This window comes from Astyanax mexicanus, chromosome 11 (assembly GCF_023375975.1).
Source record: "Astyanax mexicanus isolate ESR-SI-001 chromosome 11, AstMex3_surface, whole genome shotgun sequence".
Classification (NCBI taxonomy): domain Eukaryota; kingdom Metazoa; phylum Chordata; class Actinopteri; order Characiformes; family Acestrorhamphidae; genus Astyanax; species Astyanax mexicanus.
The window spans coordinates 42,107,769-42,133,576 of NC_064418.1; the positions used below are offsets into that span (position 1 = coordinate 42,107,769).

The following is a 25,808-nucleotide window of genomic DNA, read 5'->3' on the forward strand; positions in this document are numbered from 1 at the left end:
CCCAGCGCGAGTTCAGAGACTGCTGTGTGTTCGTTTTCACAGAGACGTGGTCAACGGACTCCATCCCAGACTCCGCCATTCAGCTGGACGGCCTGCTCTCCTTCCGTGCGGACCGCGACGCGGAGCTGTCCGGTAAGACCCGCGGAGGGGGGCTGTGTGTTTACATCAACACAGCATGGTGTAACAACGCTGCACTGCTCTCCAGCTACTGCTCACCGCTGGTGGAGTTTGCTGTAGTCAGAGCCAGGCCATTTTATCTGCCGAGAGAACTGAACATTGTATACATTATTGCAGTGTATGTAGCACCTAGCGCTAATGCTAATGACAACGGTGCTCTAAACGAGCTGTACAGCGCTATCACTAAACTCCAGAACAAACACCCTGACGGACTGTTTATTGTTGCTGGAGATTTCAGCGACAGTAACCTAAAAGCTCTGCTGCCCAACTTTTATCAGCATGTGGACTTTCCAACATGTGGAGCTAACATGCTGGATCTTGTTTACACTAACATTCCCGGCGCCTACAGAGCAGAGCCCCGCCCCCACTATGCCTACTCTGACCACATCTCTGTGATGCTCATCCCAGCATACATACCACTCATCAAACGCGCCAAACCAGAGAGGAAGCAAGTGACAATCTGGCCTCCAGGAGCCATCTCTGCTCTTCAGGACTGTTTTGAGCACACTGACTGGGACATGTTCAGAGAGGCTGCTACATCTGATGACTCTATCAACCTGGAGGAGTACACAGATTCAGTGACTGGGTACATCAGCAAGTGCATTGAGGATGTTACTGTCTCCAAAACCATCACATCCCGCCCCAACCAGAAGCCGTGGATGACTGCAGAGGTGCGCGTGCTGCTGAGAACCCGGGACAAGGCCTTCAAATCAGGAGACAAGGCAGGACTCAGAACAGCTAGAGCCAAGCTCTCTCAGGGCATCAGAGAGGCAAAGCGCACTTATGCAAAGAAAATCCACGCCAACTTCCAGAACACTGCTGACAATCAGTCAGTCACCAACTACAAGACATCTCCACCTGCTTGTAACAGTGATGCCTCCCTTCCAGATGTGCTGAACATCTTCTATGCAAGGTTTGAAGCACAGAACTGCATGACAGCAAGGAAGACCACACCTCCTCCAGACGACCAGGCACTGTGCCTGTCCTCAGCTGATGTGCAGAGAACTCTACTCAGAGTCAACCCACAGAAAGCTCCAGGACCAGACAGCATACCTGGCAGAGTTCTTAAAGGATGTGCGGAACAGCTCGCAGATGTTTTCACAGACATTTTTAACATTTCTCTGAGCACTGCGGTCGTGCCAACGTGCTTTAAGACAACCACCATCGTTCCTGTGCCAAAGGCGTCCCAAGTGTCCTGCCTCAATGACTACCGTCCTATTGCACTTACTCCCATCATCATGAAGTGCTTTGAGAGGCTGGTCAAGAGACACATCAAAAACCAGCTCCCTTCCTCACTGGACCCACTGCAGTTTGCGTATCATCCAAACCGATCAACAGATGATGCCATCTCAACTGCGCTCCACCTGGCTCTCACTCACCTTGACAACAAAGACTGCTATGTTCGAATGCTGTTTATTGACTTCAGTTTAGCATTCAACACAATTATCCCTCAGCATCTGATTGAAAAACTGAGCTTGCTGGGCCTGAACTCCTCTCTCTGCAACTGGGTTCTGGATTTCCTAACTGAGAGACCACAGTCAGTCAGGATCAGAAACAACACCTCCAGCACCACCATACTGAGCACCGGTGCCCCTCAGGGCTGTGTGCTCAGTCCACTGCTGTTTACTCTGCTGACTCATGACTGTACTGCGAAGTACAGCTCAAACCACATCATTAAGTTCGCTGGTGACGCAGCTGTAGTTGGCCTCATCAGCAAGAACGACGAGTCTGCATATAGAGAGGAGGTGCAGCGGCTAACGGACTGGTGCAGGAACAACAACCTATTTCTAAATGTGGATAAAACCAAAGAGATGGTTATCGACTTCAGGAGAGCACCAGGTGTTCACCACCCTCTGAACATTAACGGCTCTGCAGTGGAAATTGTAAAGAACACCAAGTTTCTCGGTGTTCACATTGCAGAGAACCTCACCTGGTCCAGCACCCATAACTAAGAAAGCTCAGCAGTGCAACACTCACAAACACACACACACACACACACAGACACACGCACACAGAAAGACTGTACTGAACCCATCCATCACTCTACACACACGCGGCACACAAAAACTGAAATGTCTCTGTCCCTATCAGCAATATTTGCTGCTTCATTCTATAGAACTATAAACTCTCTACTTCAGTAACTGCTGTGATCATGTATAACTAATATATTATGGTATGTTACATATCTCTGCACCTTATCTTCACTAGCACGCTTTATTGTGCTGTATTGGTACTGCACTGTCTTGTCTGTTACACTGTCTCTTTTCTGCTGTATTAATTGCATTTATTGTAGTGTTACAGTTCTATGTTGCACATTTGTTACGTTTGCACTTTGTTGTCTATTCTATTGCTATTTCATTTTGCAACATGGTTCCAGAGGAATATATTTCAATCGAAATGTTATAATAAGGGTTATATGATTTTTAAACACATTTTCACCATTCCAATATCACTCAAAATTATTCTAAAGCAGCAACCGAAGATACAATCTTATATTCTGATCACCATGCTGATTACACACTACACAAACAACATAAATATTAATGCCTTATTTTTTATTGTATGAGCTGTTGGTGCAATAATGTTTTTTTATGGTCTTGTGATCTTTTTATATTCTTAAAATCTGATACGTTTCCAGACAGGCAGAATGATTGACATGACAGACATGCCTTAATGCCAAGTGCCAATCCAGATAATGCTGCTCTGTTTTAAAATAAAAGAGTTAAACGAAAGCTTTTAACCTTGCATGATTAGCAATAATAACTCTTCACCTTAAAATTTTAGTACAACTAATTTTAATAAATACAGCTTTATTCAGCTCTATTTCTGTTTATTTGTTTAGAGTAACTCTAGTACTAAAAGATCCAGTAGAGGGCAGTGTTGTACAGTAAAGGAGATGGTGTTAAGAGATGTTTATGGAAAGATTACCCACTTTCTATCTCCCCTGTTATATCAGAAAATGACTCCTAAACACTAGAGGGAGCCCGCAAGTGAGTCCTTAATGAATAGGGTGAATGGAGCTAAACGGCTAAAACTATATTAACTAACTAACATATATTAACTTTATGTTAATATTAACGAACAACTCTGCCACGATCTTTCTTTAATTTTGGAAGAAAACTTACATGTATATTTCCATATCCCTACAGTAAACTGGTCATAGACTGTAAAGGTGCTATCATTACTACTACTGGCTGAACTTACAGCCTCAGCAGATTTAAAAGGTTTATAACTGCAGTTAAAAGCTTTAAAAATATGTATTTAGTACTTGATCATTAATAAGTAGTGTCCATACTTTAGGAGCTTTTTCCAGTGCTTAATATGCATTGGCCCGACAAACCTAGGTCTCTGGTACAACACCTTCATTTCAATTCTGAAACTTTTTAAAAACACTTTTAAACTCTTTTTAAACGTTTTGACTGTAACTACAGCATCAGATCACTAACCAGTCAGCTCACAGTAGCAGTAATGCCTCTTTACTGCCCAAAATCTGTTTATTATAGAAATACTTATATAGGTAGGGTTTCTGGACAATTATTTAATTTACAATTTTTTTTTTAACTATTCACTCCCATTCATTTTTGACTCACTCGCAAGATCCCTATAGCACTTTGCAGTAATTTTTCTGATATAACGGTGGGATCTCCATGAACTGCCTCCATTTGTGTCTAACGGAAGCCCCCCAGTTATGGCTGTGTCCCTAGTGTCCCCTTTTAGAAGTACAATGTGGTCATTTTCAGTCTATGACATCTTCATGGGTGATGTTTGAATTTTTAATACATTTGCCAGAGTTCTTTGGTTAAGCACATTATTTAGTTCAGTTCCTGTGTGTGTGTGAAGTGTAAGGCTTTTTTGGTTTGTTGTGTCTCTATTTGTGTTGAGTGTGTATGAGGAGTGAGAAGAGATTTATGTCAGTCTCTGTGTGTTGAGGAGTCTGATGTCCTGGTGCATAAAGCTGTTGTAGAGTCTGTTAGTGGTGGCTTTGATGATCCTGTATCTTCTGCCAGACGGCATTAGTAAGTATTGAGAAAAGTCCATGTGGAGGGATGGGTGGGGTCATCTACAATGTTGTTGGCTTTGCAGAAGCAGAATGTGGTGTAGAACCTTGATGGAGAGTAAGAGAGACTCCGATATTCTTATCCGCTGTTCTCACTATCTGTTGTAGGGTCTTGCAATATGAGATGTTGCAGCTCCACACCAGACAGTGGTGCAGCTGCTCAGAATGCTCTCTACACTCCCTCTTCAGAACTTGATGAGGATGGAAGGTTGAAGGTGTGCTTTCCTCAGTCTCTGCACAAAGTTGTTACAGCACTGTAGAGCTCTCTCGGCTAGGATCTAGTGTTGAGGGACCAGGCAAGGTTCTCTGTAATGGGAACACATAGGATCTTGGTGCTTATGCTACTGCGGATCAGTTAAATGCCAGTAAGATAGCACACTTTATCCATGATATCGATTGTTATTATGGCTCAAGTATGATCACAAAGGAATTACTATTAAAGTACCAACAGAAATGAAAACCAGCTTCAGTCTAAACATGCAGAACAGTGTAGCCTGAGTGCATGTCAGCTTGTAGGGCTCGTCAATGCAAGCTAAAAAGAGAAGCTCTATCATGTATTAAGGAGGTTTAGACACAAGGCAAGTAACAGCACTGTCACTTACATTAATTCCCTGTTAAAAATTCTATTCTGGCTACTGTTCTATACTACTGCCCACTTACCATAGTTCTCAGAAGTGTTTCAGTCCAGAGTGCTTTATAAATAAGATGCAATACAGAGCAACCAATCAAAAAATAGTAGATTTTTTATTAAATCTAAGAAAATACACAAAGGTTGGAAAACCTACAATTTACAATAGCATACAAATGGATTAATACAATTTTCTAGAACAGTAACAAAAAACAACAAGCTGAGAAACATACAAACAAGCCAAAATAATGAATGAATACTTGGTAGTTATTAAAAATATGGTAAAACAAACATGGTAGTTATTAAAGCAGTTAAAGCAGTGAAATAGTGCTGAATACCTTTTAAAAAGCAGAGTTTTGTTTTTACAAAATTCATTAATAGCAGTTCTGATGATGCAAAGATACACTAAAGACATGTTAAAATTAGAAAAATAAATTGATTTACAAAACACTCACACTGTACATGGTGGAGTACAACTCCACCATAGTACAAAGTATTATAAAAGTAACAAAATTCCCAAATTGCACTGTATGTAGGCCTGTATTGTCCCAGAAATTATTGCGATAAACTATAATATTGTAATTTTAAAGCACCACTATAGAAAATGCTTTTTTCCTGCTTCTGCGCTCCCAAAGGAGCTTTAAGACAGTGTGCCACAGTAATAATATACAAGTATAGTAATACTATTACAACATTTTACAGTGAAAACTAACTGGGCACTGGAAATTGGGCTTCCAAAATAAAAATATTTTAATATCCTAAATAAATAAAACAAATAAAGTACAACCACCCTGGGACTCTGTGGGTTCTGAGAATACTGCACTAAATATTAAACAGACCTTTATAAAGAAATAAAGTAACAACAAATAGATGAAAGTAACATTTACATTAATAATTTTTTTAAACTCTGGATATAACGCATATATAAAGGCACTTGCAGATTATTTTTTTAGATCATATATGTATATGTGTGAATGTTGCTGCTGTTGGGTTTACGTGTGGAGGAGTGTTAGGACTGGAAGGCGGGCTCCACCAACAAGAGAGAGACGAACCCCCACTCATGCAGCTTTGCCGGCTGTCCTGATTCCTAGCATCTACCAAATTTTCATTTTTCTTTAAAAGCCCCCACTTGCTCAGTTGTTTCTTTATGTATGATGTCACTCCCTCAGTTCTCCATGCTATTTTGATATGGGGAGATTGCTCATTAAGTCATGCCTCTTCTTGGAAAATGGCACTGGACACTTTAGTTAAGCACTCCTTCTTCCAAATTCACAATTAAAAAAAAGGTTTCAAATGCTTAATGATTAGCCACCCCATAACTCGCTCTGGCCACATGCTTTAGTGCTCCTTTGCGCCCTTAAGAGAAGCTGCTGCTGTACAGTAGTAAACTTTATCTCTTTTTCCTCCCAAAATAGGGGCAACCAACAGGACTCAACTGATCAACTGACCTGAGATAAGGAATGATGATGATGGGACTGATGATCTCAGATCTTTTAATCAGACGTCTCCTAATGTGACTCTGGTTCATAGCGTTTTCCTGCATTTGCTTGTCTAATCTCTCCATTCAAGTGTGGGTGTTCCACAGCTTTCCAGTGATTTTCCCTGATATTGTTCCCAGTCCTTCTTCACTCCTATTCTGCTCTTCTGTTTTCACCGCTGTCAGTGTGGTTTAGTTCTCTGTTGCATGTAGTTGAATCAGGAGGCACACGAACATGCAAAGTATGCCTAAAGAGGATGCATTTAAATTAGTGACATATTCTTTATTTGTCTTAAATCATTTTAGGAACATTTTCAGAAGATTTGAGATGAATAATCAAAACATGAACTTAAAAACAGCTATATATAAAAAAAAAAGTCAGTATATATTACAAAAGAATACTTACAAAATTCTTTCTCTCAGATCTGAAATATGTTTGGTGCATGTTTCAAATGAGATATATTTCCATATTAAAAAAGCAGCAGCAGATTGAAAGATGAAAATTATGAATAAAGTCCAACAGGTGGTACAGTCTGGTGGAATGTCTAGTGTAAAGTGGAAAGAGAAACAAAAGTTTATATACACTGATTACGTTTGTAATGAATCCATAAATTAAAGTAACTCTAACCCACCAATCATATTTTTGTTTATATCCTTTAGCTATTTATGCAGTTATAGGTACTGTTTATTACGCTTTATTACCAGATTTCACATGATTTCACATATTCTCATGTTTCAATAGTCCTGATATGCAATAAATGTGATCTAACATAGCTAAACTTCTATTTTTGATTGTCTTATTGTCTTGTGAAAATAAAACACATGAACATGAATACACTTAAAAATGTCATTAGTGTTATATCAGTAGTGTAACTGAAAATGTATTAAGAATAAACTTGCCCATAAATTTGCACAATTTGGCAAATGCAACATGAAGCTTTCTACTGTTCAAGAGTTTTATTTTTCATAGCAGCAGTTCAGAATACAAAGGCAATGAAAATAACTAAATATTTGCTTTTTTTATCACATTCACTATCATGTTCAGTATTTATGGTCATCATCCAACTACTACTTTGGTAAATCAATGTATAAAGATAGTAAATCAGGTGAGCTGCTGATGGAATTGAACACATTCACTGGGGAGCTGGCTGAGGGTGTTCTAAAGAAATCTGAAACCAACCTTATTTCTATTTAGTTCTACTAGCTCACAATCTCAAGTATCCTAGTTGCTCTACACTGTATTTATGTGTACCTGCATAGGTTCTAATGTGATCTGGAGATTTTATAGTAATAACTGATTTTTACAGTTTTATTGAAATCAGGTGTCTAAAACTTTTGCACAATACTGTACACGGTATATAAACTACTGAATATGTTTGTATACAAAAACATAAACTTACGGGACATCGGAAGGTACATAGTACCGACTCCATTTCCATACTGGTTTGAAGCGTTACACTTATACAAGCCGATGCTGTCAGAGCTCAGCGGAATTTCCAGCCTATTATCATCAACTCTGCCAGTAAGAGTCTTGTTCATCCTGTTAATGTCGAAATATTAAATGTTAATACCCCTTTATACATATTAACTGTATAAATAAACAGTAGATCAAATCAAGTTTTATCAATAAGAAATGTTTTTGTCTTTTTTATCCCTATAGTTTAGAAAAATACATCATATCAAACAGAAAAAGCAGAAATTAGTAGAACCGCTGTTTCTGCTAAGTTCATATCTTACTGCCGGGGATATGAATGAAACAAAAGTTCACACAGCAGAAGGCGGGGACCTCAGACCTCATGTCTGTGATTGATCGGAAGAATTTGTTTAGCCAGTACATTTACAATATCGCTTCACTGCTTCATAAATCATTCGCATAAACTTAAAAAAATCTCAACTCTGTTTGTCCCTTTTCTTTATGTCGCCATGTCGCTTTTCACCAAATCGCAGCTACAAATAGCATCCTCCCATAGGAAATGAATGTAGGGTCCGACTTTCCCCCCAATTTGACTCACTGAAATAACTGCTTTATTACTCCACTTGGTGGTGCCAATAAAGCACTCATTTATTGAGTTTACCTGTTAAAATCCCTTAGATTTACTAATTGAATATATCTGGTCCTTTAGTAAAAGCTCATGAAACTAACAGAAGGTTTGGGTCATCTAACGTTTATATTAACATCTGCCAAAAATCTCTATGAAACATAAGGTTACATTCTTTTACGTAAAAGACCACCATCATAAGTACTTTTAGTCGACAAAAGGTGGCGTAAATGTAAATATACAAATATACAACAGAATTGACACGCCAATACATAATAATAATAATAATAATAATAATAATAATAATAATAATAACAACATCTATTATTTTATTATTATTATTTTCAAATATGCACGCATATTTTTTTCTAACAGTAAATGTAAAGTGGAGTAACATATTTAGGTTATAAAGTCACCTGTACTTGGATGTAACTAATAATAAACAGAAGTACAGAAAATAAAGGTTTATTTGTAATTAAAGGTAACTCCACAAATGTTGTTCTAAGAGACTATAAGGTGGGCTTTGATTCATATAATCAGATGTGTCCACCCCCAATATCAAATCCGCTCCTACGCCCTTGCCTACCTGTAACAGAGATGAAAGGCAATGTGAAGAAAAAACAGCTTGTAGGATGAAATGCTGGGAGAAATGCATCACTAAAACCCAACAGCTTTATCCTGCGCTAATCAGCATGCAGACTTTTCCCCTCACACATCATCTGGAAACAGTAGCCGGAAAAAAAAATCCTCTGCGAGCAGCCAGTATCCACTACCAACCACGCCATCCAACTAAACCCTGCTTTGTTAAAAAATGAGCGTCAGACACTAAACATGCCTCCATACCAAATAGAACGCTAACACAGTATGCCAGCAGAGCTGTATGGCTCTGTATGCGAGTATCGACTGCATTGGCGTAGGAACCGGGGGGGATGGGTGGGACATGTCCCACCCAATATTAGAAACAGGTGGATTTGCCCCCCCCCCCCAAAAATGAAATAGTTTCGCTCAGCTCAGTCGTACTGTTAATGAAGAGACCGACCGCTAAGCGCTGGGAAACCAATCACGGTGCCGGTTCAGGGAGAAAGTCCCGCCTTTCAGGAGAAACAGCCAATCAGCTCGCTGGTCTTGCGAGAAGAGTTAGCGTGCTGGTGGAGGAGAAGCCCCTCCCCCTCGCTGTGAGATTTAGAAGCGGTGTCCAGCATCAGCTGGTGTTGAAGTAAATCTGGATATACGGCGATTTTTCTAAGAGGTAACGGAGTTTACCATGTGGCCTGTGTTGAGATTATTTCTGATAGCTGGTTAAAAAGACTCTCCAAATCAAAACACACAGATTAAACCCACCGTGTGATAATAAACTGCAGCTGTGTTAGTCAGTTAGCTTAACTTTGGAATTAGCTAGACAGGGAGTCAAGGCTTAAAGAAAAAACATATATGTTATGTTCAGCTTGCCCTGATCAGCTAATCACTATTTCATTTTCAAATTGTGTTTATTAATTTAGGATTGCAGGACTTACTGTAAGCTATAGTAAACGAAAAAAATAGTTAGCTAGAAGCCAGATGTAGTGGATAGTCAGAATTTAGTACAGTACTTTATGTTGGTAGTTTAAAGCAGTTTATTAACCCTGATCTCTGCCCTAAAATTGTGTTATTAGCTAATTAGCTAATAACACAAAAAAAATAGCTAATAAACAGTCCTTTACTGAGTTTACCTGTTTAAATCCTTTTCATTATGTATGTCAGCAGTGTATTAGACACATCATACCTCCACTTACTTTATTAAGTGACTTTAAAGCAGAGAAGGCAGTGGGGATATGCAGTAGAATGTGTAGGAACAGGGTTGAGAAACACTGCTCTATCCTGACTTCTGTTTATTTGTAGTTCACAGTAAGACTAAATCCTGAGTAAATAGAGGGATTCCAGGTGAATCCAAATGTTTTTTTCTTTAGTCTAATATTTATATTAACTTCTGTCAAAAATCTCTATGAAACGTAAAGTTACATTCTTTTTTCAAAAAAGGACACCATCATAAGAAGTGCTTTCAGTAGAAACAACTAAAAGCGCAGATGATAACTGATCAGTTTTTGTCATATATGTATATAATTCAGACATTTCACGCATATTTGTTTAAATGTAATGTGGAGTAGCATGGTGGTTGTAAAGTCACCTTTACTTGGATGTAACTAATAATAAACAGAGTACAGAAAAAAGGGATTATTTGTGATTAAAAGTAATTCCTTAAATGTTGTTCTAAGAAACTATATGGGCTTTGGTGCATTAGCAAAAGTGTCCCCCCCAATATCAAACCCGCTCTTTGCTATAATGAACCCCGCCTACGCGATGCGGGGAGGGGAACTGTGATGATGTTGCTTGGGGTACAGTTCAGAACAGCTTGAGACGGTTCTCAAGCCAGGTCCCCCCCGCAGCTAGGAGTAATGAAGATGAGTGATGAAGATGAGAGTGAAGATGAGGTGGAGGCGGGTGCGAGGTCGAAAGTCGCGTAGGTGAGCACCTGGAAGGTATATATATAGGACCAGGGGGAGGAGCACGGGAAATTGAGGCGTGGTTCATATCCCAAAATTTTGTTAATTCTTAACAACACTTTGCTATAATGAACCCCGCCTACGCGATGCGGGGAGGGGAACTGTGATGATGTTGCTTGGGGTACAGTTCAGAACAGCTTGAGACGGTTCTCAAGCCAGGTCCCCCCAAAAAGAGGAAAGTGGGAGGACCAGCGGCCGAATCTGAACTGAAAGGAGGTAAGCCATGGTGAGAGACTGAAGTCTTCAGCAGAATTTCAAAAGATCTTTAACAGCATTTCAGGGGTGGTATGAGTGAAAATGACTTAATAGTAGAAGGTATACAGAGTTAGCAACATCCACGTGATAAAATTTGCAGACCAGTATAAGCTTGACTGAATGGGGAGTTCGACAGGTTTCGTGGCAAGGTGAGTTTTGTTCTCGACAAAGGAATGTGACGACCATGTAAATTTAAATCGACAACTAGGTTATGACACCTGCTCCCGTCTGAGTTCAAAGTTTCTGGTCATTCAGCTGCGTACAGAGGTTGAACTCATGAAGTCTTTGGTGGTCTGACTGTTCCTTTCGGCCTGACGTGTTTATATGTTCGATAAATCAAGGAAGAGAAGCCTGAAGAGAGTCCTGCATAGTCCCCCCCAAAAATAAAAAATTGAGCAACAGGCAGGACCAAAGTCTCAGCAGTAGGGGTGGCGCCCAGACGAAGAACACGGACACCAGATGGGATGCAAACGGCAGGCGGAGAGAAGCGTTGACTGAAGGATGCATCACGGTCCGTCGACATATAGGACATTTGGGGGCCCCCTCCTGGAGGCGCAAAATGGTTTACTCTGCCCGATAGCTACCGGCTTCAGGTGTACCATCAGTGTGCCCAGATTTAAAGTCCTGGGGGCTAGAGGCATCCTGCTGCCCAAAGCAAGAAATCAGGTTATCGAAAGAAAGGAAGGAAAAAGAAAGAAGGCAGAAAGAGGGCAAGCAGCTGATGGTGGCTTTCTTTCCCGAAGGTAAACCGAGTTTGCTTGTTAAGCCAAAGTCCAATTAAAGTAAATGTAGTTCACTCCAGACATTTGCTGCTGATATTTTATGCTCGCATTAGCTTAGCTAGTTGCCAAACAGGTAAAAGACATTGAGCCTCCTAACGTAAGATAATCAACATTAACCAGTTTATAAACAAACAGTGGATAACTGTTAATTGTTAAATAACTGATCTCGATTTTAATCAAAAGGGCCCAGAATTTGCTGCTACGCCCCTGGGTCCGCCTCGCCGGCAGTGATCGAGGTAACAGAGAAAAGAATCGAGGGAACAGAAAGGAGCCATAGCGGCCCTTAACAGAAAATATACATTAGTAAAGCCGAGCGTAGGGGTCCGCCTCGTCGGCAGTGATGGGGGTAACAGAGAAAAGAATAGAGGTAAGAGAAAGAATAGAGGGCAGATAAGAGAGCCGTCGCATTCCTTTAAAAATAAATGTACACAGTAAAGCCGAGCGTAGGGGTCCGCCTCGCTGGCATTGATAGAGGTAACGGAGAAAAGAAATAAATGTACACAGTAAAGCCGAGCGTAGGGGTCCGCCTCGCTGGCATTGATAGAGGTAACAGAGAAAAGAAATAAATGTATACAGTAAAGCTGAGCGAAGGGGTCCGCCTCGCTGGCATTGAAAGAGGTAACGGAGAAAAGAAATAAATGTACACAGTAAAGCCGAGCGTAGGGGTCCGCCTCGCTGGCATTGATAGAGGTAACAGAGAAAAGAAATAAATGTACATAGTAAAGCCGAGCGTAGGGGTCCGCCTCGCTGGCATTGATAGAGGTAAGAGAGAAAAGAAATAAATGTACATAGTAAAGCCGAGCGTAGGGGTCCGCCTCGCTGGCATTGATAGAGGTAACAGAAAAGAATCGATATAACGGAAAGAATAGAGGGCAGAAAAGAGAGCCGTCGCCTTCCTTCATGGTAAAAGTATGTAGTAAAGCCGGGCGTAGGGTTCCGCCTCGCCGGCTGGAATCGAGGAAACAATTAATCAAATTGAGGGAACAATAAATTAAAATCTGTGAAACAATGAAATAAGATTAAGGGAACAATGAAATAAATTGAGGGAACAACAAAAATAAAGGAAACAATGAATACAAATGAGGAATCGAATTAAAGGAAACAATAAAGTAAATGGAGGGAAACAACAAAATAAATCTAAATGTGGATTAGAATGACGGAAGGATGAGTAAATCGAGGGAACAATAAATTAGAGGGAACAATAAAATAAATCAAACATTGAAATAGATCGGGAACAGTGGAATAAATCGAGGAAACAAATTAAATAGAGGGAACGATAAATAAATCGAACAGAGAAATAGGCCGAGGAAACTGAGAAATAGATCTAGTTAACAATGAGCAGATGGAAACAATTAAATAGAGGGAACAATTAAATCGAACTGAGAAAAAGATCGAGGGAACTGAGAAATAGACCGAGGTAACGATGAGCGGAGGAAAACCATTAAATAGAGGGAACAATAAATTAAATCGAACAGAGGAATAGATCGAAGGAACTGAGAAATTGCCCGAGTTAACAATGAGCAGAGGGAAACAAATAAATAGAGGGAACAATAAATTCAAACGAACAAGAAATAAATCGAGGGAACTGAGAAATAGACCGAGGTAACAATTAAATAGAGGGAACGATAAATTAAATCGAACTAAGGAACTGAGAAATAGACCGAGCCAAAACTGAGAAGAAACGATTAAATTGAACAGAGAAATAGATCGAGGGAACTAAGAAAAAGACCGAGCTAACAATGAGCAGAGGGAAACAATTAAATAGAGGGAACAATGAATTAAATCAAACGGATACATAGATCGAGGAAACAGTGAAAGATTGAGACAACAGTGAAATAAATTAAGGGAAAATTAATAAAGGGAACAATTAAATAAACAGAGGGAACAAAAATTAAATAGAGGAAACAATAAATTAAATGGAGGGAACAATAAACAAAGTTGAACAATGAAACAGATCCAGGGAAGGATGAAAAATTCAAGTAAATAATACATTAAATAGAGGGAGCAATAAAATAAATCAAGGGAAGAATACACTTAATAGAGGAAATTATAAATAAATAAATAAATATAAAATAAACCGAGGCAACCATGTATTAATTTGATATTAGATCGGTCTCACCGGCAGGGAGGGAGGGTGGCCGCGCTGTCTAAGAGCCAAGCAATCGCGCTGGGAGACGCCTGCGCTGAACCAGGGATCCGACGAGACGTGCAGCGGCGCCGGCAAAGAGCCGGGCAGCGATGCCGGCGATGAGCCAGGGATCCGACGGACCGAACCGAATAGCTGGCTGCGCCGAGTAGTTTAAGCTGGCGGTGAGCCAAGTATTCGTAGAGTCGAAACGGGTAGCTGGCTGGCTGTGTCGAGTGGTTTAGCTTGTGCGCAGTCAAAGATCCGAAGAGCCGAACCAGGTAGCTGGCTGGCTGCGTCGAGTAGATTAGCTTGCGCTGAATCAAAGATCCGAAGAGTCGGACCCGGTAGCTGGCTGGCAGCGTCGAGTAGATTAGCTTGCGCTGAATCAAAGATCCGAAGAGTCGGACCGGGTAGCTGGCTGGCTGCGTCGAGTAGATTAGCTTGCGCTGAATCAAAGATCCGAAGAGTCGGACCGGGTAGCTGGCTGGCTGCGTCGAGTAGATTAGCTTGCGCTGAATCAAAGATCCGAAGAGTCGGACCGGGCAGCTGACGCGCTTAATCGAGTTGCTTTAGCTGGCGCCGGTGCTGAAGCGTGGAATCAGCGAGTAGAGTCCGGCAGGTAACGTGCTGGGCCGGGGAGACCACGGAGCGCAGCCTGGAGTGCGATGAGAGCGGCAGAGGATAAGCGGATAGAGAACAGCTCGAAATCCGAGGCAACCAGATCAAGGCCCAGGGCGGCAGGATCGTCACGTGCGAGGTCGGAAGTCACGTGCGAGGTCGGAAGTCGCGTAGGTGAGCACCTGGAAGGTATATATATAGGACCAGGGGGAGGAGCACGGGAAATTGAGGCGTGGTTCATATCCCAAAATTTTGTTAATTCTTAACAACACCTACGCCCTTGATCGACTGCAAACTGAAACTTACGGCCAGGGTTGCCGGGTCTAACAAAAATATCCAGTCCAAAGTCAGTCTAAACCCTGCCCTTTAGAAGCTTAAATTATCCATAAAATATATGTCTGTCACATATATTAAAAAAAAGCTTTTAAACTGTAACTAAAGCGTCTGACTGTAACTAAAGCGTCAGATCACCAACCAATCAGCTCACAGTAGCAGTAATGCTAGTGTCTTTACTGCCTAAAACCTGAAGAAACAATGAAATATACAGGTATGGTTTATATGCATTGTTCCTGGCCAATTAGTTAATTAGTAAAGTTTCAGCCAGTTAGCTCTTTTTACTTCCATTCATTTTGGACTCGCAAGATCCCTATAGACAATTGCAGTATTTTTTCTGATATAACAGTGGATATATGAAATGGGTAGGCGCTCAATAAACCACCTTCATTTATGTCCCCTTTTAGAAGTACATTTTGGTCATTTTCAGGCTATGACATCCTAATGGTTGATGTTTTGAATTTTCAATACATTAGCCAACAAAACTACAGGTGAGATCAGTCATTCCAGTCATGTTTTATGTTGATTATGAATAGATGGTGAAGAAACCCTTCTTCACAGTCAGTCGGTTCTGAACTGATTTAGTGAACACTTCAGTGATTGTCATTTAAAGAGAAAATGTATGCGTGGGCATGTTACACACTGGTCAATATTGGTACAGGTGTGTTTTCCTGCATGACAGAGAATGTTAGTAACAACAACAATGTCGTCTGGTTTTACTTGTAGTTCCTCTAACTGTTAACTGAACTCTTTGATAGCAAAGATTATTCCAAAGTTACAAACACTTGCATTTTATTTTCATATCTAGTTCATGCCTTTCTATTTTAAGACACATAATTTTGTTTGTGATTATAAGGCCAATCAACTGCTATTGTAGTCTCCAGAGGTTTAAAACTGTTTTTTAAACCTCTGGAGACTACTAAATGTACTTATAGGCACAATTCCCTAAATAAACCTGTCAGTAAAACATTTTCACACCCTAAAAGCACCAAGTTCTGACAACTCTGTCAGCAGAAGTAAAAGTGTGACAGCTTTAAAGCCTAAATCATTATATGAGAAGGTCAAAAAATAGTAAAAAATATTGTTAAACATTTTGCACATTTGAAAAATACTGAATCAGATTACAACATTAAGATTAGTTCAAATTAGTGCAAAAACACACAAAAAAATAAGTTATACAAGTACTATGCGTGAACATGTAGACTACTGGCCTTGGTGCTTGCCAATTCATTTTAGCTACAGTTAAAAACAAATTGACAGAAAATATAAAAGTAATGCTACTTTGTTCTGTACACTGCAAGTTTCCCACAATCTGAATTTGAACAGGGAGAAGTTGCTGAACATGTTTTAACTGACAAAACATTCCTGATAGCATCTATTCTTTACCTCCTGCTTTCCTTTTCTCTAAACACATTTAAATTGTGGTAAGGATTAAGCTATAAAAAGCAACACATTATACAAGTACAACAAACCCAACACATCTGAGTGTTTGAGTGTTTATGTGCTAGAAATAAAGGCAACAATGCAGAATTTGAGCGTGTAATAGTTAAATGTGCTCAGGTCTGGCAGAGATTTTAAAATTTAGGGTGGCTGGCGAAGTCTGTTTTTATCTGTTTGTGTATGACTAAAAATATATATATATTTTTATCATTATTATGTCTGTGTAGTTGTCTCGTTTTTCTTGGTATGTTGTTTTCTTTATAATGACAATTTAATAAAAAAAAAGAAAACATGAACACATTATTTAACTCTAAGCATTTTTACAACTATTAACATGCCCAGTGTTTCTTTTGTGTTGCCAAACTCTTGGGATGGCGGGATATCAGGACAGACAAGAGAAATGATCTAGGCCAAGGAGGAAAGGAGAATGTCAAGGGACATGGAATTAGATTATAGGGAGCCTGGAAAATGTTTTACCTGTCAAAATGGAAGATAAAATGGCTTAATCTCTTGAGAGTGAATCCCTTTTGGATAGGAAAATATAGATAGGAAAGGCACAAGAACCAGGAAATGACCCAGCAGAGCTGGACTGGAAGTTATTTCCCTGCAGGGTTCAAATATCCCTGAGGTCTGACATGGTGAAATGTTTGGTAGATTTGAGGAGCACCGTCATGATTAAATTGGTGGTCTATTGGAAAGATACCTCAAAAAGAAATGCCACCAACCAGCAGGCCAGGTGGATTTCCAGTTGAACTCAAGTGTAGGGGGTTCCCAGTACAGTCATATAGAAACAGATCTGGGAGTATGTGGAAGGGAGAGGAAGGCAACTGTTTTCTGGAAGTGGCTGTGGAATGTGCTATTTGTTGGCTCTGGAAAATAATGTGAGGAAGTTGAACAATGAACTCTACATCACTTCTCACATGCCAACTAGAGGCACTGTAAATTCTGGTCAAAAAATTGATGGCTTTTACTATGTTAAGTAGTAAAAGAAAAAATGCTTAAATAATAGGACAAAATAACACAAAAAGTACTTAATTGCTTGGTAGCATCTGTGCCAAAATACATTTTATAAGTGTTGTAAAGTACGTTTTTCAGTAACTATTCTGAAAGACTGAGAGAATGAATGGGTACAGAGTACAGAGTACAAGTACAGAGGGTAGACGTCTCCGATTTCAACAGTGTTTCATCAGTTAAATCCGTTACTACCAGAAAGCCTCACTTGCCCAACTGACAGAAAATAATAGTGGAAGTGGTTTGGCCAGACAATGAGTTGATAAATTGCAGTGCCTAGGAGAAAAAATATATGGCTTGAGAGAGAGAGAGAGAGAGAGAGAGCGAGAGGGGCACAAAGTAAATTTTCATAGTTAAATTACCCTTGTACATTTATACATGCATTTACATGATTTTCATGAAGTAGGTCCTTAAAGATACCTGGCACAAGATACACTTTCAGGCCTTGCGTCTGTCAATGTTAATTTCCCAAAATCCATCTCTTTGGATCTGGTTGCCATGTTTTGCCCTACTGATTTTGCCTCATTAAACCTGATATTTCCTTTTACATGTGGGAGTTTCTGATCCATTTTTATCAGATCTCACACAATGTAAAAAAACGACAAACTAAAGTTACATTCTACTTATCTAAAGTATAATGTACCTTTTTTAAACATTTATCGTTTAAACTTACAAGTACTCTGATGGTGTACCTCGCTGTGTAAGACTGCAGTGTGTAGAACCACTATACAAAAAAAATGTGATTTAAAAAAACACTAAAAAAAAAAAAAAAAAAAAGCAATAAAAAAAAGAACAGGAAGGGAGTGCCCACAGTGCTAAATGTGGGTGTGCTGTGGGAGAAAGGGAGTTTGAAAATGAGGGAGGGAGAGACATTGTGTGAGGAGGTTCTCAGACAAATAATCAGGTTAATTAAAAATACAACAAAAAAAAGTAAATGAATAAAAATCTTAAGCTCAAGGCAGCCTCAGAATCTACTTACAGGGTTAATTGTATTTTGCCCTCAAGCTACTTAATTAATTGAACTATTATTAGCACCTAAATCATGGTCATTTATTTCTATTAAAGGAAAATTAAAGGAAATGCTGAGTCAGTTTTAGGGATAAAAGAAGTTTTGCCAAAGACTTTGGCTCCATGTTGAGTTCCTATTTTATTAACATTTATTCAGCAAAGCAGCCATAAAAAAAAAAAAACATAAAATTTTCAAGACTAAATGTTGTGAGGGAAGTGACACCATACTGGTCCCATGACACATGGCGTGTCACTGTGTACTGTAAATAAGTCTTATTTGGAACGAGTGTACAGCAATAGCTTGTGGAGAAGTACAGAGTACAAAGTGATATAACTCAGTAAAATGAAAATACAGGAGAACATCTGCAGGTTTGGGCAGATATAACACCTGAGAGTCACTACATTATTGATGAATTTGATACCCCAGTTTGCTTGGTCCTCAAGCTAGGCTTTTAACCCTTTTAACCCGCTCCCTGGGTACGTCTGCCACTCCTGACCCATGTGCTCACAATATCGCAGTGTGTTTGTGTGAGTGTTCAGATGGGTTAAAAGTGGTGGCTGATTTGTCAAACACAAATGGTAAATATGGTTGTTTTATGTAAACACAGTGTTTGATGGTGTGAACATATGATTTGCTTAAACCACTGGGCCAAAGCAAGTATTTAGATTTCTTCTCATCTTCATTTTTCCCTCGTAAATCTTTTAAACGCTAAACTGTCACAATTAATCCTGGTGAGATTTCTGGTGCGAGTGCATTGCATAACACATGTGTGGGATTCTCCTTTATCTAGACACTGTGAGCCAGTGGGTTTGTTATGCATAAAAGCTCAGCGTCTAATCCTCAAACTATGTTAGGCTTCTGTTACTGTGCCGTGTGAGGGAGAGAGAGAGAGAGAGAGAGGGAGAGAGGGAGAGAGAGAGGTGTAGCTTTTTGGCTGAAACTTTAACCTGGAACACGATGTAGAGGCAGAAAAAAAAAACAAAGGCAAAGGTATAAAGTAACACTACCATGTCAGTCTGTACGTGCAGAGACTGCACACTGCTCATGTACAGAACACTCTAACATCTGAACACAACAAATACTCCTTTTCTGTTCACTTATTTGCAACAGTTTATGTACTAAAAGACATTTAAAAAGCACCTGTTATTAAATATATATATATTATATATTTTTTTATATTTGTTTTAAATTACATGCAAACTACAGAAGAAGCAGTGTAGTCAAGGAACAGGAATATGTACATTTTGTAAATTCAATATTCTATATGTTCACCATATTTAATGTTCCTATAGTGTTACATTTGTGTAATATTAGTTCATAATTCTACATTTTCAGAATGATTAAACTAGAGCATCTAAATATATATATATATATATATATATATATATATATATATATATATACTTTATTTAAGTAGTTAACTTAACCCTTGTGTGGTGTTCATATTTTTGTTACTCATTTACTTTGTTACTTGTATTTAATTCAGCAAAATTAAGCAATTTTACATTAAAATGCTTTACACATGCTTGACTCACTTAAATTGCAAGCAATATAAACAGCTTACATGGTTAATATTTGCCTTTTACCTTTCTTATGTTACATTTCTTTCAAAAAGTGCTACTCTTTTTTTTTATTAGTTTTTTTATAAAATGTAAAAGAAAATGAATTAAACTCAAGATATGAGTAGAAAATTTGTTTAGTTTCAAATTTACAAATGAAGCAATGTTTATTAGCCCTTGGCCAGACATACTGTATGTAATATAAATGTGTGTGTGTGTGGGGGTGGGGGGGGGGGGGGTGGGGGGTGTACAGTGTGTGTTTATCGAAAATGTGTTTTGATATATGTTTTTCACAAAAAATGAGCCAATGCCAATGAGTTTGAGTTAGAAAAAAAAATCATGTATCATTGTATCATTTGATGAAAAATGAAAACGGGTCCCAAAGACCCGAACACCACACAAGGGTTTAAAAAAATGTGAAACTCATATATTCTAAAGATGTAGTGATTGTATTGATTTTAAAGTGTCAATGAACATCTATTTTCTGGTCTATTTTCGTACACAAGTTGCACTGGATTATAAGACGCATTTTAAGAGACATTATAAGGAAATGAAAGCGCAGCGAAAGTTCTACTAAAGACTCCAATGCTACGTCACCTAATTACCTATCCAATCAGCTGTTCCCTCTGCCTTTAAATAAGATCACTCATTCAGTACCTTTGCTGCCTTTCAGACGCTGATGGTCGTTCTTACCCTCCTCCTTCCCCACCGCCTCTAGGTTGGTCCCGTTTGGTTTGCTCCACACCTGTCTCCAATGTACGACAGGATCTGCAGAGCCCAGATGAATCAAGCCCTGGGCCGATGACGGGGCCTACGCCAAAGACTCTACTAGAGGACTGTTTCAATATAACCTCTTTATATATGTTTCTTTGTTTTGCTAAATATGTTAAAACATTAAATTGTTCAACTGACAACATTTCTTCCGGAGTCGTAATAGTAGAACTTATAATTCAGCAGGTTTCTGGGTCGCTGGGGTAAAGCTAAGCTAATGAACTAAACTGTATTCGCCTCCCAGCACTGGGGTCTAGGGTTCAAGTCCCTATCTAGGTGGAATTCTCATGTTCTCCCCGTGTCTGTGTGGGTTTCCTCCCACAGTCCACAAACATGGAGATAAGATACTCTAAATAGCCCAGAAAAATGTAATACTCTAAATTGATCTGTGTGTATGTGTAATGTGTAAATGTGTGTATGACTGTTCCCACACTGTAAACCCAGAAGTTGTTTGAACTCAAATAAATTAAGTCTGTTTTACACAAAATTGGAGATTTCTAAACAATACTCAACTTTTTTGAGTTGTGGGCACATATATACATTAAAACTGAGATCTTTGAGTTGAACCAACTCATAATAACTGAGTTTAGTCTGTTGCCATTAACAGCTTCTTTTCCATTGGCTTCTGTCACAATCTATTTGCATACTGGGTGTGTCCAACAGTTACTGACACTCACCATCAGTGTGTAGTGATTCACCCGGGGCTACCTTAGGTAAACTTGTAGATCACAGATTATGATTAAATACTTGCTCTCTGTGTTGTAGGCTGTAGAACAAGCATCATTTACTGAGCTGAAGTAACTCTGTGTTCTTGCTGTGCTCTCAGTACTTTTAATTCTTTACTGTTTTCTTTCATCTACTTTTCTATGTGTATTTAAAACAAATAGTTGAATGAAACCAGAAAGAAGACTAAATACAAGTTCAGGAAAATATTAATTTTAAATATGTTTGTGTATGTATTTGTTAAGTTCACTGTACTTAAAAAATATTTTACATGAACTTAAAATTTATTAGGTAATCGGTTACGACAAAAGTTTTGAGTTCAGTCAACTTATCGGGTTTTACAGTGCAGGTATTATTTGGCACTCTGTCCTGGGTAAATACTGTAGTGCCCGATGCAGTCCTCCTCCAGGTGGAGGGTTGTTTCCGGTTGAGAGTACGCTGTGCGCTATTGGCTGCTTTTTCTCACCAGCGTGTGGATGAGTGCTGAGTATAAATGGTTGTATGTAAAAACGTGTAAAATTGTATTGTATTGTATAGTCCTTGGGTTTCTAGAAAGGCGCTATATAAGTTGAACTCATTCATTCATTCATTCATTCATTCATTCAATTATACCCCACAGCCCAGTGCAGCGTTCTTTACCCCTCTGATTCCGTAGGCTTTAAGGGGTCAAGAATGTTTTTGGAGAAAAAAAAAAAAAAAAAAAAGCTACTAGAAATATGTGGGTTTTCTTCTGACAGCGACAGTTTGTTAGAAGGCAAAATCACCCAGACATCAGGCCTCAATAAATCCAGCTCGCTTGCGTGTCAGCTGTGGTTTCTGGCTCCTGGCACGCAAGGCGGTATTGTTTTTGTGGGTGCTCAGCTCCTACAGGTAGGGCGGCACGCAGCCTCGCGCAGGGATGACGAGAGAGGGCACCGGGCCAAGCATCGGCTGTCTTTCCATGAGAGCTCCTCTCAGGCAGATCGCTGCGCTGAACACCGTGACTGACAAGTGCAACAATGCGCACACAGCAGCACCTCCAGGCATGAGGAGTAATGTTTAATCTCTCGCTCTGTCTCTCTAAACACGCACACACACACTCTCGCATTCTCTGCCTTAAAGCACATATACACACACGCACACGCATATACACATACCATTACAGTCCCTACCTCAGCAAACTCAAAGGTACACACACATACACGTAGTGCTTTTTAGTGCACTTAATGGCACACTTCAACAAATTCATACTGAGGAAAGGTACACAGACTATATGAGGTTATATGTCTCACTTCAGCAAATTCATACTGATCTCGCTTAAAACAATGTCATACTGATAAAGGGTACACAGGTACATACAGGGCTATACAAATTCATACTGGAAAATGTACACAGATAGATATAGAGCTATATGCCTCACTTCAACAAATTCATACTGAGAAAAGGTACACAGATACATGCAGGGCTATATGTCCCCCTTAAACAATGTCATACTGAGAAAAGGTACACAAATACATACTGTACAGGGCTATATGTCTCACTTTAGCAAATTCTTACTGGAAAATATGTACAAATACATACAGGGCTATATGTCTCATTTTAACAAATGTTTACTGAGAAAAGGTACACAAATACATACAGGGCTATTCATTCATTCAATTATACCCCACAGCCCAGTGCAGCGTTCTTTACCCCTCTGATTCCGTAGGCTTTAAGGGGTCAAGAATGTTTTTGGAGAAAAAAAAAAAAAAAAAAGCTACTAGAAATATGTGGGTTTTCTTCTGACAGCGACAGTTTGTTAGAAGGCAAAATCACCCAGACATCAGGCCTCCATAAATCCAGCTCGCTTGCGTGTCAGCTGTGGTTTCTGGCTCCTGGCACGCAAGGCGGTATTGTTTTTGTGGGTGCTCAGCTCCTACAGGTAGGGCGGCACGCAGCCTCGCGCAGGGATGACGAGAGAGGGCACCGGGCCAAGCATCGGCTGTCTTTCCATGAGAGCTCCTCTCAGGCAGATCGCTGCGCTGAACACCGTGACTGACAAGTGCAACAATGCGCACACAGCAGCACCTCCAGGCATGAGGAGTAATGTTTAATCTCTCGCTCTGTCTCTCTAAACACGCACACACACACACTCTCGCATTCTCTGCCTTAAAGCACATATACACACACGCACACGCATATACACATACCATTACAGTCCCTACCTCAGCAAACTCAAACTCAAAGCACACATACACGTAGTGCTTTTTAGTGCACTTAATGGCACACTTCAACAAATTCATACTGAGGAAAGGTACACAGACTATATGAGGTTATATGTCTCACTTCAGCAAATTCATACTGATCTCGCTTAAAACAATGTCATACTGATAAAGGGTACACAGGTACATACAGGGCTATACAAATTCATACTGGAAAATGTACACAGATAGATATAGAGCTATATGCCTCACTTCAACAAATTCATACTGAGAAAAGGTACACAGATACATGCAGGGCTATATGTCCCCCTTAAACAATGTCATACTGAGAAAAGGTACACAAATACATACTGTACAAGGCTATATGTCTCACTTTAGCAAATTCTTACTGGAAAATATGTACAAATACATACAGGGCTATATGTCTCATTTTAACAAATGTTTACTGAGAAAAGGTACACAAATACATGCAGGGCTATATGTCTCACTTCAACAAATTCATACTGATAAAGGGTACACAAATACATACAGGCTATATGCCTCACTTTAACAAATTCATACTGTTGAAAAGGTACACAAATGCATACATGGCTATATGCCTCACTTCCACAAATTCATACTGATAAAGGGTACACAAATACATACAGGCTATATGTCTCACTTCAACAAATTCATACTGATAAAGGGTACACAAATACATACAGAGCTATATGTCTCACTTCATGAAATTCATACTGGGAAAAAGTCCACAGATACATACATACAGACAGACATACATACATACATACAGACATACATACATACATACATACATACATACATACATACATACATACAGATTTTATATAGGCATCCAGGGCATATATGCCTCATTTCAACAAATTCATACTGAGAAAAAGTACACATATACAGAATGTGATACACTGCAACAAGTTCATACTGGTAACTAAAGTAACCAGATACAAACAGAGCTATATTCCAAACTTCATATTAATTATTTATTATAATCACTATTAATATTCTAAATTAATACAGTAAATTCATACTGGAAAGGGAACAAACCTACGCATGCCTACATATGCCACACTTCTTTGTACTGCACAAGGTAGACAGGTTTACACTGATATGCCACATTTTAATGAATTCATACTGGAAAAATTAAACAGATACACAATAAAATAAATGCAGAATATGATAAGTACACACTTCATAAATTCATACTGGAATAGTTACACAGATACCCAATAGAATAAATACAGAATATGATAAGTACACACTTCATAAATTCATACTGGAAATTCTAAATGCAAGGCTACATTCACCATTTAACCCTAATTGAAGGGACACGCGCACGCACGCCCAGGGCTACATGCCCCGCCTCAACAAATTCATACTGAATAAGGTATGTACACAAATACACACACACACACACACACACACACACACACAGACACACATTCTCTCTCTCTCTCTCTCTCTCTGGTACAAGTTTAGCTCCGTTGTGGATCCAAGATTCTGAAGCATGAGGGGAGAAACCACACGCCAATCTTGACAGTTTCATCATCATTGCCCTTCAGAGAAAAGATTTACACTCTGACAGCCATTTAAAGCCGATTACCAGCATTCACTTACACACTCCTCCTCCGGCTCCAGATCTTCACTCTGCCTCGGAGCAGCTCCTCCGCAGCTCCTCCGAGGCTTTCCTGACTGTAACTCAATTCGCAGCCTTAACGGGCCTTGTTTTCGCATTCTTGTGGACGTGTGATTCTGTGGAATTAATAGCAGTAAATCAGACTCGTATAAATCAAACATCGTTTTCTAGAGAGCGGGCCGTGTTGGCTTTAAAGAGCGCAGTTCAAATTCATAAATCTAACTAAAAGGGTAGTAGCTTTTAGCTTCCAACTACAACATGTACGTATATAAAACACAAAAACGGCTGCATTCCATGTGCATTTGAATACACCGTCTATTGACTTTTAATGCATGCTTTCACTGCGTCTCAGGTTCCTTGCGGTCGGATAAATGCTACGCCCAGACCTAACATATGGCCAGCTGCATACTTTTGTTTTGCTTTCACCGTG

At 39.5% G+C, this 25,808-nt stretch overlaps 1 protein-coding gene across 1 annotated transcript in view; it reads right to left on the minus strand.

The window, feature by feature from the left end:
* Positions 1-6,145: 6,145 nt before the first annotated feature.
* Positions 6,146-25,808, minus strand: part of si:ch211-141e20.2 (nectin-1) — a 72,667-nt gene continuing 53,004 nt past the window's right edge. Inside the window, exon 7 of the mRNA XM_049485307.1 lies at positions 6,146-6,587. Within this exon, the coding sequence (XP_049341264.1) occupies positions 6,494-6,587 (94 nt within the window). The 3' untranslated portion in view covers positions 6,146-6,493. The remainder of the gene's footprint in view (positions 6,588-25,808) is intronic.